At 36.4% G+C, this 17025-nt stretch overlaps 1 protein-coding gene across 1 annotated transcript in view; it reads right to left on the bottom strand.

Annotated features, from left to right (window-relative positions):
- Positions 1 to 17025, bottom strand: part of LOC150102377 (glycogen phosphorylase-like) — a 479880-nt gene that overhangs the window by 386551 nt on the left and 76304 nt on the right. The window contains exons 3-4 of the mRNA XM_090399808.1: positions 7637 to 7819; positions 960 to 1094 (exon numbers count right to left, since the gene is read on the bottom strand). Coding sequence (XP_090255934.1) covers positions 960 to 1094; positions 7637 to 7819 — 318 coding nt within the window. The remainder of the gene's footprint in view (positions 1 to 959; positions 1095 to 7636; positions 7820 to 17025) is intronic.

The following is a 17025-nucleotide window of genomic DNA, read 5'->3' as shown; positions in this document are numbered from 1 at the left end:
GGATGAAACACCAAGTTAATCTTCTTAGTATTGTAACCATTGGCTAGGAAGGTCTAGTGATAAAGGAGAGTTCAACTGATAACACCATACTGTTGGGGGGGGGGGGGTGTATGCATCTACCTGTGTGAGTGAACTTTCTGAAAACTTTGTATCTCAATTTCTTTCACTTATTGTTTTGAGTTCTTTTATGTGTGCTTATACAATTTTGAGACTGTATCTCTGACAAATATAGGATCTAATAAACATTTTGTCATTCCTCTGTGCTGTATTTTTTTTTAATTAAATACTAGATAGTAGCATATTTTCATTATGGGGACTAGATAGCAAAACATCATTTATGTAACATACCCAAAAGGATGGTTGAGCTGTATATGGAAGAGAAAAGGATTTCTTCTAAGTATTCTAGACATAAGTCCACAAGTGCAGGAAAAAGTAGACTTTGCATCTAAATACTTCCATCTATTCATTAAGTGGAATGCTTACAGCAATGAGAATGAGAGTTTTTTCAGTTGCAGAAGTTGGTTGACAGGTGGCAAACAGAAGATGCAACAGAAATGTATAACAAGAGATCAATCCTGGAAACCGATTAAGAGTGTGATTATCAAGAATGTTAAGGACAAGATGTTTCACTTGGAGAGTGGTGAATGAGTGGAATGGGTAAGGTCATGTTGTGAATACTTGTTCATGAATGAATTCAAGGAGAAGTATAATGCATATTGTGTGAAGTGTTTGTATGGGCTTCCAGTGATGTGTCCTTAGACTTCATTAGCAATGCTTGTGCAATACTAAAATTAAAACGTAACCAAATCTCATGCAAACTGTTACATGAGAGTGCATTAAAAAAAAAATTTTTAAAAAAGTTTCAAAGCCAGAAGGAAGATTTTTAAGTGCATTGTACTAACCATAAGATATATGCTTTAAAATAAAATAAATAAAAAAATAATTAAAAAAAAACTTACTTGAGTATCCACCCATTTACATTCTCCAGAAGGTAAATGTTCAACACGACCACAGAATTGAACTGGGAACATAAATTCTGGTCTTGCCTTTTCCCAGGGATTTCCATACCTCAACCAGTCATCAGGTTCCTCTACCTACAAATTGTTACATACAGAGAATTTTATAATAGATATATATATAAAAAAATACATCATAGTATCAATTCTGGACCAATATTTTCCAATAATTTCCTAAAATGTACCTCTAGGGATATAGAATGTGGTAACCAAAGAATTATGATTGAAGTGATCAATTTTCTTATATATTTTTATTATTATTATTATTATTATTATCATCACTCAAGTTTCTAATTTGATCCACATTTAGTTTTATATTTAAATAGTCCTAACTGCATCAGTCCAACTCTTAAGTATCAAATACATATAAGAAGATAAGGAGTTCTTATCAAATTAATGTTGAAGAGATTTTTAATAGAATGTTGAGAGAGAGAGAGGGGAACAATAAGTGTTCATCCTTGAAGATGTATAAGGAGGGTGTGAACAAAGGGATGAGAAGCAGGTTGTATCCATTGGGGGAGGGTAAATGATCCGAATGCACTGCATGATAGGGTGGTGTCTGTAGAGAAAATGATTGTGTTTAAGGCATGGTATGATGAGCTGTGCATATGACAGTGGGAGAACCTTCTATGATGAGTCTGACTCCATAGAGTTGGAAGTTTTTCACTCAGTTATCCTGTAAATTAAAGATGCCAAGAAATTATATTCTTGATTTAATCCTTTACCCAAGTGTAAGAAAACAAAGTTTGTGCCTGAAGTATTTTTCAGAACTGGGCAACTTGTATATAGAAGCTAATTACTTCACATCATTTGCCTTAGTATCCCATAATAAAACACACATATCCTTACAGACATGTATAATGACATGCATAATTAACTCTTTGACCCTTCACAACTGGCCCTTCCCAAAATGCATAGTATTATACATGTCTGTAAGGATATGTGCTTTGAATTATGGGATATTAAGGCAAGTGATATGAAGTCATTAGCTTCTGGCCACCACCTAGATTGGTTTTTATCCTTACTGAGGTCTCATTAAGAGCTAGACCTAGAAGAGATACCAAGGTTGAATTAAAGCAGATAATGGATAAAGGATTAAAGAAGAATATAATTTCTTGGTAAGTGTAATTTAACTTCTAACCAAGTGAAAAAACTTTCTATAACTATTTCTGATCTATATTATTTTAATAATGAGGTCATACACTTTTTTTCTTATGAATCATGCATATATGTTTCATAAAAAGGGCAATTTACATTAAAAAAAAATTAAAGTGGATATTATCCGTGAAAGGTTGTAAACTTGTAATAGAGTGACAAGTTTACATAAAGGTTAGATAATAAAGGAATTCTGCTCTACAGGCTAAACATATCTCTTTAAAACCCCTTTCAAAGCTTGAAACTGGTTTTAAAGCATGAAGGGGGGGAATCCCCCCATGCAGTCAATGACTCCATGAAGCAGTGAAGTTGAATGCCGATGCTGTGCTCCACATAATCCCAAAAATGTTCAGTTAGATTTAAATCAGGAGAATTAAGTGGCCAAGGAGCATATCGAAGCTGGTCCTTGAAGATGATCCACGTAAAGAATATCCAAAAAGTGTAACAACACTAGAAATCATTAATCAAGTGCACAATGTGGTACTGGATGCGAGTCAAAGGGTGAAATTGCTAAGACTATAGGCATTTCAAAAGAACGTGTAGGATATATTTTTGCATGAAGAATTGCAAATGAAAAAGCTTTGCACAAGAAGGGTGCCGCATTGTTCACAGCAGATCAAAAACACTCACATGAAAAATCTCTGAACAGTACTTGGAGCATTTTAACAAGAATAAAACTGATTTTGTGCGTTGATTTATTACTATGCATGAGACTTGGATTCACCATTACACACCAGAATCCAAACACCAGTCAAAACAGTGGACAGAAGCCAGTTGTTCAGCACCAAAGAAGACAAAGTCGGTTCCATCAGCAGGAAAGGTCATGGTATTGATGTTTTGGGATATTATTCCAATCTTTTAACCAGACTAGATGAAACAATTCGTGAGAAAAGACCCAGTTTACAGAAGAAAAAAATAATCTTTCATCAGGACAATGCACCTGCCCACAAAGGTGTTTTGGCAATGGGAAAATTAAGGGATCTGCACTATGAATTGTTGCAACATCCAACCTATTCCCCAGATTTGGCTCCCTCTGACTTCTATCTCTTCCCAAAACTAAAACTCTTCCTCGGTGGTCAGCGTTTTTCTTCGAATCAAGAGGTGATTGCAGCTGTAGAGGGATATTTTGCAGATCTTACTGAGAACCACTACAGGGATGGGATAATGGAGCTGGAACATTGCTGGAATAAATGTATTAGTGTTAAGAGAAATTATGTGGAAAAATAAAAATAATTTTGAAATTATAAATTTGTTTTTTCATTGTTAGGCCAAGAACTTTTCAGACGACTCCCGTAGCTTTCTTATATTTGTCTTTGTATTCTTTCAGTGCATCTGCTGACTTACATGTTCTGAACTTTCAACATGATTTCTCCTTTTCCAAGGCTACTCCTTGGCTTCTTGAGTCTACTGTGAAGTTTATATTTCCTCCATCCTTGTAAACAACTTCACATGTCTCCCTGGCTTAATAAATCAATATCTGCCTCAGATTTTGCATGTGAGCCTGCAAGGTTTGGTTCTTGTTTTCAAGTTCTTTCTTTTTTTTTTTTTTGAATAATAATAACTAATATACACTAGAGAGTAGTGTATAATGAAGTGGAATCTAGAAAAATAAGGGTGAGTAGTAATATCTGGAGGCGCTATGTACTAGGATTGTTACTCTTTAATTTGTATATTATTATACAAATTATATTTTGTATAATAATATATAAATGCCGGCCTGGTTGGCCAAGTGGTCAGCGTATCCGCTCTCCAGCTAAAAGGTTGCGGGTTTGAATCCCGCCATGGGCATGGATGTTCATGATTGTCTCTGAAAATACTAGTGGTAGTGGTGGTCGGCAGTAGAAGGCATTGGTGTAGATGATGAAGGTAGTTGTGGTTGGTGGAGTGGTGGAGACGGAGAGTTGTGGAGTAGGTGCCCTCCCTCGATGAGTCTTTGGACTCCCTGGAGGTGTTACGTCATAATAATAATAATAATAATAATTATAATTATATAGGTAATGATTTTAGGGGGAGGGATATTAAATTGTTTGCCAATGATGCAAAACTGTGGAAGGCAACAGTTGATAAATATGTATGATAATTTAAATAAAGTGGTGGTGTTGGCAAAGGATAATGGTTGTCAATTTAATATTATAAAATGTAAGGTTATGAATTTAGGATGAAAATATTGCATACTGTGCATCATATTGATAGCACTGGATTGCAGTAAACTGATTGAAAGTGAACATTTCAGGAAAGGTATGATATATGTTGTGTATAAAGGTTAGTGTGGGCTTCCCACAATATATCTTCTGACTACATTGATATATCCATATAAAAATAAAATTTGACTTTCACTATTTTTAAAAATTTTGTATATCATTTTTCTTTTCAATATAATTATCATCATCAACAATAACATACTCAGTAAATCTTTTCTTTAAAAAAAAAAAAAAGATTATTTTCATTATGGTGGCCTTCAGTGCTCTGTTTACTAATACATTATTGCCCAGCCTGCATCCATTCAAAAACTACACTATAAGCAGCAGAGAGGAAATGTTGTAGCATACTATGTTTGTGGCTTGTACACTTCCTATAAATTAAAAATGTAGCAAGTAATGTTTATATGTACATGAAATGCAGGCATTGAGAAGCACTAGGTTTCTTAAGAGTTAATGTCTCTGGCTCTAACAGTAATGAACAGAATGTGATGGAAATAGATAAGTGCCAGTATACAGATATGAGTAGTATGTTGAGGGTGAGAAGATTAGATAAGAGACATTATTTGACTGGACCTTAAGATAGTGAGGCAGAAGGAGATGATCTGAAGGATGGTTCAAATGAATTTATTGTTTGAATATATGTCAGGTGAAAGCAGGATGTGTGGAGAGAAAGAAATAGTGAGAAAGGAAATGGTTAAGCCATGAAGAATGAGGTGGATGAATGGAGAAACATTAAAAGATTTTATATGTTCATTTATGCAAATAATAGTTTAAAAATAGCAGGTATAACTGAAAATAAAAAAGCAGTGAGAGAAGAATGTGAGAGAATGGAGAGACAAGAAAAGCGATGAAAGGAAATGAGAAAGTCAAGAAAGAATGACAACAAAGGATAGAAAGATGTGACTAATTTAACCATCGTAATTTAAACAACAATTTAGGTGTAAAAATGGATAAATGTGAAGCTTAAGAATGAAATCTGGAAAAAGAAGGTACTTTGGAGCAAGTACAAGATGAATAATGGTAATAATCAGCTATATGAAGATTATAAAGAACAAACCAGGAGGGTGACTCGGTAAGTAAGAAAAACAAAAGTAGAGCATGAGCAGAAATTGACAAATCAGACAAAGAAAAAACCCTAGAAAGTTTTTTTGATATGTGGCAGGGAGAAGGAAGAATAATCATAGTAAGATGATGTTAATGGATGAAAAGCAGAAGACATTGTTAAGGTATTCAGTGATCAATTTATGAGGGTGCTTCATCCTGATCAGGATAAAATCATGAACAACGTAAGTGTAGAGGAATAAGAGAGAATGGCTTAATTGTGAGTGAGCAGGAGATACTTGAGGAAATAAATAAACTTGATGTCAATAAGGCGACAGGATTTGATGACATATCACTATACATCTTAAAGGAATGTTCCAGAGAACTGGCAGTAGCATTAGTGCGCCTGTTTAATAAAAGTCTTGTAACAGTACAGATTCCAAGGAAGTGGAAGCAGGGTAAAATTATTCCACTGCATAAATTTGGTGATAAGGTTGAAACTTCAAATTATAAGCTGGTCTGTATATCTGGAGTTGTGAAGGTACTGGAGAGATTGGTGAGAAGTAAGATACAGAAATAGGTTGATAACAGCAGTATTTTCTGTGGTAATCAGCATGAATTTGTTAAGGGGAGGTATGTTTCACTAACTTATGTACTATAATGAGGTGACAAATACCTTGTAGAGGGGAGATGCATATATACAGTAGTGGTGTACTTGGATTTTACAAAAGGTTTTGATAGACTGCCACATGACAAGCTGTTAAATAAATGGAAACAGATGGGATTCAATAACATACTTCTGAGTTGGATCAGTGACTGGCTGTCAGATAGGTATCAGAAAATTGTATATGGGGGTGTGGTATCACAAAAGAGAAAGGTTATCACAAAAGAGTAAGCTGCAAGTGGTCAGTTTTAGGACTATTGTTGTTCAATTTGTATGTTAATGATATTGGAATGGGTTTAATTAGTAATATGCAGCTGTTTGCAGATGATGCACAACTGGGAAGAGCAATGCAGAGTCAAGCGGATGTTATGGCCTTACAAGAGGACTTGAATAGGTTGCATGAATGGACAGGTAAGTGGAACTGTCAATTCAATATTACAACCTGTAAGGTTTTGAGATTTGATAAGCAACAATGGGATGCAAAGTATATACTTGGTGGGGAAAGTTGAAAAGAAGTAGAGGAGATGAGAGATCTAAGAGTGATGGTGGACAAGGACCTGAAATTCAGGGTCAACATTGCACAGTTGTGAAGACATCACATCAGATAACGGCAACGATGCAGAGGAGCTTGACATGCAGAAATAGAGAGGTTATGATGCCATTGTATAAGGACTTGATCAGGCCTCATATGGATTATTGTGTACAGACTTGGTTGCTGAGTTTTCATGGTGATGAGGATATGTTGGAAAGGGTCCAGAGAAGATTCGTAAAGGTAGTCAGTCATCTTTGGAATGTGGAATACGAGGATAGATTGAGAGAATATAAGTTGCAGACCCTCATGAATAGGAGGACGAGGGAAAATATGATTGAGACACATAAGGTAGTCAGGAGTTGCTATCAGGTTGACATGGAAGAGATTTTTCATAGAATGGGAGGGGGAAGAACAAGAAGCCATCACTGGAAACTATATAAAGAGGGTGTGTGTGTGTGTGTGTGTGTGTGTGTGTGAAAAGGAGTGAGAAGCAGGTTTTATGCATGGAGAGTGGTTGATGAGTGGAATGCATTGCCTGAGTGTGTTGTGAATGTAGACTCATTGAATCAGTTTAAGATATGGTTGGATGGGCATTGTGTGTATCTCCTATGATGTGTGTCTCTCCCCATGATGTGACTCCATGGAAGTCAGATGTTAATAGTAATAATAACTGTGGCCTAAAACTCCAAAGAATATGTATGAACACACTCAGCCTACATAATTTCATTTCAATTTCTCAAGCAAAGGGGCTCTAGGCAATAATTTCAGCTCTTATTTCACAGAATGGTCACCACTAATACCATTTTTTTTAGCATAAAAATGAAGCAGATGACCTTGATATGAAGGTTGAAATGTTGGTAATTATTTTGGTTTATATTATAACTACCATGTTATTACTCTAGCATGGTAATTTTCTTCATAATTTTATTATAATTAATGCTGATCACCATGCAACTATGAAGGAAAGTATTTCAATAATTTTTATTCTGATAAAGAAAATATAATTAATCCAAAGTTATTTTCTCACCTGCTCACCATTTTCAATCCTTTGTGCAAATATACCATATTCATATCTTATTCCATAACCATAAGCTGCAAGGCCAAGAGTTGCCATAGAATCGAGAAAACAAGCAGCTAATCTCCCAAGCCCACCATTACCAAGCCCAGCATCCTCTTCAATATCCTCTAATTCTTCAATATCTAATCCCAGCTAAAAGAGTACAAATCTATTAATAACTTCGAAGATGCAAAAAACAGTATTTTTTTTTTATTTTTATTATTTTTTTTGTTGTTGTTAAATTTACCCACTTCTGAGGTACTTTTTTTTGTTTGCTGTAAATAAGCAAAGTTAAAAACAGAACAAATGATAATGGTTTAACATTTATTCTGTTTTAATTTCAACAGATGACAATGATAAAGTTTATTTACATATAGTATTTTTAAATATATACAAATTGATTAAAACATTATTACTATAATGTTTTAATCAATTTTTTTAATTCTGTTTTAATTTCAACAGATGACAATGATAAAGTTTATTTACATATAGTATTTTTAAATATATACAAATTGATTAAAACATTATTACTACACTGTGTGATAAAATTCAACACAAATACTGAGTATATTCTTTTTTATTATTATTATTATTATTTTTTTTACAAATTTGTATATATATATATATATATATATATATATATATATATATATATATCATCATCAGCTATTGTTAATCCACTGCTGGATGAAGGCATTTCCAAAGTAACTCCAAAACTGTCTGTCACTCTTATAAGCCTGACTGGAAAAGGCCTAAGTTCGATTTTCATCATTACGGGAGGAATCTTTATATGGACTTTTTCAATTGAAGGTGAGTTAGCAGATCTCTTACAGAGGTAGCAGGGTTTTTTTTTCCTGGAAACTCGGGTTTTTCATCCTGCATACAGACAAATCGGACCTTCAGAACACAAGCAATTTAAAGACAAAAAAATACTACTTGTGATGGTGGTAGATGGCATTAATGTGGATGATTGGTAGTAGATGTTCAGTGTAGTGGTGGAGACGGAGAGTTGCAGTAGGTTTCTTCCACGATGAGTCTTCAGACTCCTTTGAGGTGTCACGAATAATAATAATAATATTATCAATCCATTGTGATTTTGGTCAGCATTGTGGTCATTTTTCCTCTATTTGCAGATATACATATATATATATATTATATACACACCAATAAAAAAAATAAAATAAAATAAAATATATATATATATCAGGGGTGAATATTCCAGGTGTGCTAGGCGTGCAGTGCTTATCCACTGAATAGCAGCAATATTGCTGATATTATATTTTTGCATTTATTCCTGTTAAAGACTCCCCTAATTGTTTCTCGACTTTGATTACTAAAAGTAAACACAATCTAGTAGAAGACACTTTTCAGTGTGTAAATATTGCATCACATTCGCATTAATAGCCTGGGTGCATGTTCAAAATACATATATTATTATTATTTGACACCTCCAGGAAGTCCAAGGACTCATCGAGGGAAGGCACCTGTTGAAAGTTTATTTTTCACTTGGTTAGAGTATAATAAATTTAGTTTAATCCTTTATCCAAGTGTGAGCAAACAAAGTTTGCGCCTGAAAGTATCTTCAGGCCAGTCCTGAAGATACTTCCTTGATGACTCATCAAGGAAGGGCACCTATTCTACAACTCTGTCTCCACCATTCAATCACCAACTGACTGCAACTACACCAATGCCATCTACCACCGACCACCACTGGTATTTTCACAGACAATCTCAAACATCCATGCCCACAGCGGGATTCAAACCTGCACCTTTTGGCTGGAGAGCGGATACGCTATCTATTCAGCCAACCAGGCCAGCAAACATGCATACACCTTTGAGTATAAAAAAATGTCTAGATGGTGCAGAGGGTCAAATTCTTAGTGTTCTAGTAGTTTTAAACTGCTCAGAAGGTGAGGTAGGGTGAGACAATAGCATCTAGAAGTTGTGATTGGTTATTGTGTCAACCAATAACCAATTAAACGTTGTCATTTGTCATAAGTCGATGTTCTTGTGTTCTGAGTTTCACCTGTTTTGCATGCATGAAGTGTGAACGGATGTGGTAGGCAAGTCTTTAGTATATAATTTTTGATAAATTTATAACTTTTTTGCCCATATTTTGAATGGGAAACAGTATTGTAGTCAAAGGAGGTAAGCCTCATCCTCCTCTTCCAAATTTTACACCTTTGAGTAATTCAAATATATCAACCAAATATAGCATTCTCCTTCATTATTGTTTTCTAATATACAGAATCTTAAAACAAACACATTGTCTCCCACTCTGCACAGATTTGCTTTCAATGAATTGATAAATTGCCAGCCTGGTTGGCCGAGTGGTTAGTGTATCCACTCTCCAGTCAAAGGGCTGCAGGTTCGAATCCCGCCATGGGCATGGATGTTTGTGATTGTCTCTGGAAATAGTAGTAGTAGTAATGGTGGACAGCAGATGGCGTTGGTGTAGATGAGGTTGAGTAGTGGAGACGGAGAGTTGTAGAATAGGTGCCCTCCCACGATGAGTCTTTGGACTCCCTGGAGGTGTCAAATAATAATCATCATCATCATCGAGGGACGGCACCTATTCTACAACTCTCCGTCTCCACTACTATGTCCAAACCACCTATCCCTTCTAATTTTGATCGATTTAATTAGAGTTCTTGTTTCGTTTATCTCTCTCAGGACTTGTTGGTTTGATTTTTTTTTTTTTTCTGTCCATTTTATTTTGTTCAGGTAGCGCCAGCACCACATTTCAAAAGCCCCAATCTTCTTACATCTTCTCTGCCTAGAATCCAGGTTTCGCATCCATACAGTGCAATGCTCCATATCAGTGTCTTTACTAATTTTATTTTTCAATTGTATGTTGAGTTTTTAAAATGCTTTTCATCTTAGAGAATTGGAGTTTTGCGTTGTTTATTCTTGATCTTATGTCTTCTCTTGTTCTGCCATCTTCTATTATTAGGCTTCCTAAATATTTCAAGAATTTCACTGTTTATTTGTTTCCTGCTGATGTCTATTATTATTATTATTATTATTACGGGCAACTCCAGGGAGTCATTAGACTCATCGAGGGAGCCCCCAAATCATTTTCATCACAACTATTCGACATTCATACAGTATCTATCATACCTCGCCTTAAACTCATTCACTGTCACAGCATCCACCACAGACTCAGGGAGCGCATTCCACTCATTCACTACTCTAAAAGTAAAGAACCCAGCTCTAACACCTTTACTAACCACACTTTTGCCCAGTTTCCATGGATGTCCCCTAGTCCTCCCACAACCAGCCCTGTTCTCAAAAATATCTTCTGAATTAATTTTATAGAAACCCTTCAGTAATTTGAATGTCTCAATCATATCTCCCCTCCTCCGCCTATCAACCAATTTTTGCAACCCACAAATCCTCAACCTGTTCTCATACGGTTCATTCCACAGACCTGCTATCATCTTGGTCACTCGCCTCTGGATCCTCTCCACCTCCTCCCCATCAAGAAGAAACCTAGGTGACCAAATCTGAGCACAGTAGTCGAGATGAGGTCTTATCAAGGCTCGATACAGAGGAACAATAACCTGCTTGTCTCTGCTTGTCAACGTATTCTTCAGCAACCAAGTGATTTGATGAGCTGATTTGGCCACTTTTGCAATGTGTCCCCTAAATTTCAATTCCTTATCCACCAACACTCCTAAATCTCGTGCCTCATCAATTTCCTGGAGCACGGTTCCACCAATGCAGTAAACTGCCTCCCATCTTTTCACCCCAAAATGCATAACCTTACATTTTGCCACATTAAATTGACATCCATTCTCCCTAGCCCAGACCTCCAATCTATCCAAATCATCCTGCAAAATTTTGACGTCATCTGCATTCACTATTGCCCTACCCAACTTTGCATCATCCGCAAACAAATGAACTGTTCCTCTCAGATCCTTTCCTATATCATTTATGAACAAATTAAACAGCAGTGGTCCAAGAACAGATCCTTGTGGTACACCACTAGTCACAGGCCGTCTTGTGGACTCTACTCCTGAGTAAACCACTCTCTGATATCTCTCCGTCAACCACCCTCCTATCCATCTCACCAACCCTATGTCCATTCCCATATGCTGCAATTTACTGATTAGAATTCCATGTGGTATCCTGTCAAAGGCCTTAGCAAGGTCCAGCAGAATCACTGTAAACCCATTACCCTTATCCAGTTCAGCCGTCACTGTGTTATAATACGTGAGCAAGTTACTGAGGCATGACCTACCCTTCACAAAACCATGCTGTCCCCGATACAGTATCCCATTTTCTTCTATCCAATCTTGTATTTTCCTCTTGACTATTTTCTCTAAGACCTTGATAATGATTCCTGTTATGCTGATTGGCCGGTAATTTTCAACAGCAGCCTTGGAACTACCTTTGTGCAGTGGAACTATTTTCCCCTCTTTCCACCCCCTTGGGACTGACCCAGTCCTGAGGCTCAAATTAAACATAATGGTCAAGGGCACTGACAATTCTTTTGCCGCTTCACGTACGACACGAGCTGGTATACCATCCAATCCTACAGATGTATTGACATTGAGGTTCTGTAACAGACTAGTTACCTCTACCTCATTCATCACAATTCCAGTATAAGCTGTTGGTTCCTCCATTTCCGCAAGGCCACCACCTGGATGATATACTCTTGCAAAGTGCTCGCTCAGTAATTCCACAACATCGACTGATTCAGTTACCTCCCTACCCTCAGCATTTTTTAAGATCATTCTACCATGAGCATTTTTCCTTTTACTTGCAACATATTGAAAAAACTGTTTGGGATTCTCTTTAGCCTGCATGGCCAATTTCCTTTCGTAATCTGCTTTTGCTTTTCTTACCACCCTTGTTACCATCCTGGCCTGAGCTTTATACTGTTCATGCACCTGATGGTCACCCTTCTCCTTAAATTCCCTCCACAATTGTTTCTTTTTTTGCAGCTCAAGCTTAATAGTGTTATTTATCCATTTAACCCCTACCTGATTTATTATTCGGACTCTTGGTATACAGTCAACCATTGCCTCCTGCAAACAGTTCTTGACCACCTCCCATGCACCATCAACATCCAGCCCTTGCAGTTTTACATGCCATGGCATTGAGCCAAGCACACACCTAAGCTTGTCATACTTACCAGCCCGATAATTCCACATATACCCTGTCTTAATTGTAAATTCGACTCCTTTAGCCACCTCCCAAGTCATGACCTTATGGTCACTCTCACCAATTGGTGGCAACAAGGTCATGTTTGTTACAGCCACATTCTCAGTTGCAATTACTAGGTCCAGCACTCTCTGCCCCCTGGTATTTTCCAATACATGTTGCCGTAGATAGTTGTCCCTTAATAACTGCATAAAATCCAATTCCTTCCTCCCATGTGCCCTCTCCTCTTTCCAGTCAATATTACCATAATTGAAATCACCCATAATAATTACCCTCTTTCCATTCATTTCTTCTATTTGCTTATGCATACTATTCCCACCATCCACTCCATCACCCGGTCTATAGCAGCACCCAATTGTATATTTTGTTCTGCTAGATTGTATCTCACACCAAACAGCCTCAAATGTGCTTTTTTCCCCATCCTGCAGTTCAACTTCTATACTCCTTGGCTGAAGCTCATCAGCTATCATCAATAACACTCCTCCCCCCTTTTTATTCACCCTGTCACTCCTGAACACGCTATACCCATCGCATTCAATCCCACTAGCTTTATCATCTTCTGTCAGCCATGTTTCACTAATACCGACAACCTGTGGCCTGGAAGTGCCAATCATGGCCAAAAACTCTTCCTTCTTGTTCCTAATACTCCTGGCATTAGTGTACATGAATCGCAGAAGCCCATTTGTCCCATCCCTACTTTGATTCCTTATACTAATTATCCCATTCTGATTTGTTGTCCGTCGTACTCGCCCGGGCATAATATACTCATTCATACACTTAACTGCCCCCCCTAAAGTCTGCATATCTACTCCCCCCCCTCTTAATAAATCTAGTTTCCCTGAGTCTGTACATCCACTTCCACATCATTCATCAACACTCTTTCAAGTCTCCGTACACCAACTCCATTCAAATGTAACCCATCCATCTTATATAAGTCCTTTCGCCCATCGAACTCATTCCACACATCCACAAATTCCACACCACTCTCCATGCATAACCCACGCATAAAGTCATTGGCAATTATGGCCCTCCTTCTAAACACTTCGCTGTCATACCGCGGTAAGATACTCACCATCCTAACTCTCTCACTCTTCTCTTTTGCTACCTCAAACAACTCCCTCACATCCTCTATCATTTCCATTTTGTCCTCTTTCAAATCATTCGTTCCTGCCACTATTATCATCTCTTTCACCCTCTGTTTTTGCAGTCGAATAGATTCGCTGACGTCCTTTATGTTCGCACCCGGCTGGTACGACTTCGTTAAACTCTCAATTATTACGCCTCTTAATAGCGAATCCCCATACATGCTCTATATTGATAGGGATTTTGCCTGTAACAATGATTTTAGTCTTATCTGTGTTGATTTTCATTTTATATTTTTCAAGATTATTATTTAATAATTCTAGCATTGTTTTTAACGTTCTTCTGTTTTCTGCTACAAGAGCTATGTCATCAGCAAATCTTATACACATGACTTGCTCACCATTTATCTTTATGCCACTATTTATTTTATCTTTAGTTTCCTGAATGGCCGTTTCAATATATAAATTAAATAAAAGTGGTGAAAGTATACATCCTTGTCTTACTCCACTCCTTATATTTATTATTTTCTCCTTATCATTGATTTTAATCCATCCATTTTGATTTTTGTAAATTTGATAAATTATTTTCCTATCCCTTAAATCTATGCCGATATTAGTTAGACAATTTAGGAGTATTTGCTGGTTTACTTTATCAAACGCATTCTCTAAATCAAGTAAGCAAATGTAAGTATTTTGATTAAGGTCTAATCTTCTCTCTATTATTGTTCTTAAACAGAGTATTGCCTCTCTTGTTCCTTTATTCTTTCTGAATCCAAATTGGTCTTCATCCAATAGACAATCTATTTTTGAATAAATTCTATTTTGAATCATTTTTAGTGGAATTTTGCTAAATTGGCTGCATTTGTTTGCATTATTCTTTTTTGGTATTGGAATTATTTGATTTCATAAACTCCTTTGGTATTTCTCCTCTATCATAGATTTGAGCTATTAATTGTTAATAGCTCAAATTATCAGTTTTTGTCTCATCACCCAGATTTTGTAGCAGTTCTATAGGAATATTGTCTACACCTGGACTTTTTCCCTTACTCATTTTGGACAGTGCTTTATCAAATTCTTCTCTCATTATTGGGGGTCGTACATTATCTTCATTTTGATTTTCTATGCTCGTCGCCATTATAGAGATTTTCAAGATAATTCTTCCATTCCATTAATATATCCTCAGATTCTATTAGTAATTTTCCATTTTCATCTTTGATGGATGGCATTGTTTTTGCTGTTCTTATTAAATTTGAAAGTTAGTTTGTTAATTTCTTTATAGGCTTTCTCTATGTTTTCTTTTTTAAATAATTCATCTATGTTATTACACTGTTCTTCCAGGTATTCTTTTTTGGGATGTCTACATTTTCTTGTAATTTGATTTTTAAGATATTTGTATTTGGCCACATCTTCTTCTTTAATAATAATAATAATAATAATAATAATTAAAGTATTCAAAGTTATCCTACAATTAATTGCATTAGACCAATTAAGATGAGCACTAATGTGCTATACACTCTTAAAACTTTCATACATCAATAAAAATGCAATTATATGATCAAACTGACGTGAATTTTAGTGCAGGTTGCATAAGCGATGACAGCATTCCCAACTGAAATGAGCACACGATGCCACTGATATATATATATATATATAAGTATATATACACCAATATATATAAGTAAAATTCGGACTTGTGATGAGTGGTAAAGCTGGGGAAAGTCTTGATCATTACGCAGAATGAATGCTCGCTTATACGTATACTTTTAGAACACATTCATACGCATTTCACTGATGTAACTCTAGTGATGTTATTTATTTCTGAAAAACTTGACACAAACTTGCTTTACAAGATTCTTGAAACTACAAAAACATTATAATTTGCCTTCAAACACTAATGTTGTACTTATTCTTTCACTTCGGGCACATTTAAAAAAAATGGATACCACACACAGCGGAAACTTTTCTAATCAAGTCCTAAGCGTCGTCTGCTTCTGTCACGACTGCAGCGCCTCCTCGCCAAAGTACACAGTTTTAAAGAGAATTCGCAAGTCTTTGTGACAAAAATCTTTACAGCTCCCTTTGGGGGAAGCACATCCGTCACAGGAGTGTCGATGTTGCATCTAAAAAAAAAAACTCAGGCGAGTAATTGACTCTAAAATACAAGAAATGAGGTGAGAGCTTTATGGTGCGATGCAGCTCCCACACACACAAAAAAAAACTATATAATTATCATTAACTAAACATCAAGAAAATATATAATCATTATTAAGAAACAAGCCAATAGCATTAATTAATTATATCAGTTTTTAATCTGGAAAGGGCATCAGCGTTACCGTGACGACTACCCTTTCTATATGTAACAGTCAGATTATAACGTTGTAGGGCTAAAGCCCATCGGGACAACTTGGCACCATGAGGGGCACTTTTAGTTAGATAGGTCAGAGGGTTATGATCTGAAATTACCTGTATTTCAGCACCAAATACCCATGTGTCAAACTTTTTCAATGCCTCCAAGACGCAAAAAGCTTCCCTTTCAATGGTTGACCATTTCATTTGACAGGAATTTAGTTTCTTACTGAAGAAAGCAATGGGCAATTCTTTTCCTTGTTCGTTGTTTTGAGCTAAACATGCGCCAATTGCTGTTGCTGATGCATCCGTATACAACTGGAACGGCTTGTCGAGATCTGGAGTATGCAAAGAAGGCATTTTTATAAGCTCTTCCTTGAGTTTCGTAAAAGCTTCATCAGCATCAGTAGTCCAAGGAATGTTGTTTGGGACACTTTTCTTAGTCAGATTTGTCAGTGGTAATACAATTTGGGAGAATTGTGGTATGTAGTCACGGTAGTAGCTAGCCAGTCCAAGTAGACTTCTTACTTCCTTCTTTGTTGCTGGTGTCGCTAAACCTTTTATAACCTCGACCTTCTCTGGGTCTGGAGAATGTTGACCGGATCCAATCAAATGACCTAGGAACTTCACTTGATTTTTCCCGAATTCGCATTTTTCTAGGTTTACTGTTAAACCCACCTCTCTTAATGTTTTGAAGACTTCATCTATGTGGGTGAGATGTTCAGACCATGTTTTAGAAAATATAGCCAAATCGTCGATATA

Source organism: Typopeltis vanoorti, chromosome 10 (assembly GCF_054136105.1).
Source record: "Typopeltis vanoorti isolate ZY-2024b chromosome 10, IOZ_Tvanoo_1.0, whole genome shotgun sequence".
Lineage (NCBI taxonomy): Eukaryota > Metazoa > Arthropoda > Arachnida > Uropygi > Thelyphonidae > Typopeltis > Typopeltis vanoorti.
This window is presented reverse-complemented; position numbering and strand designations above follow the sequence as displayed.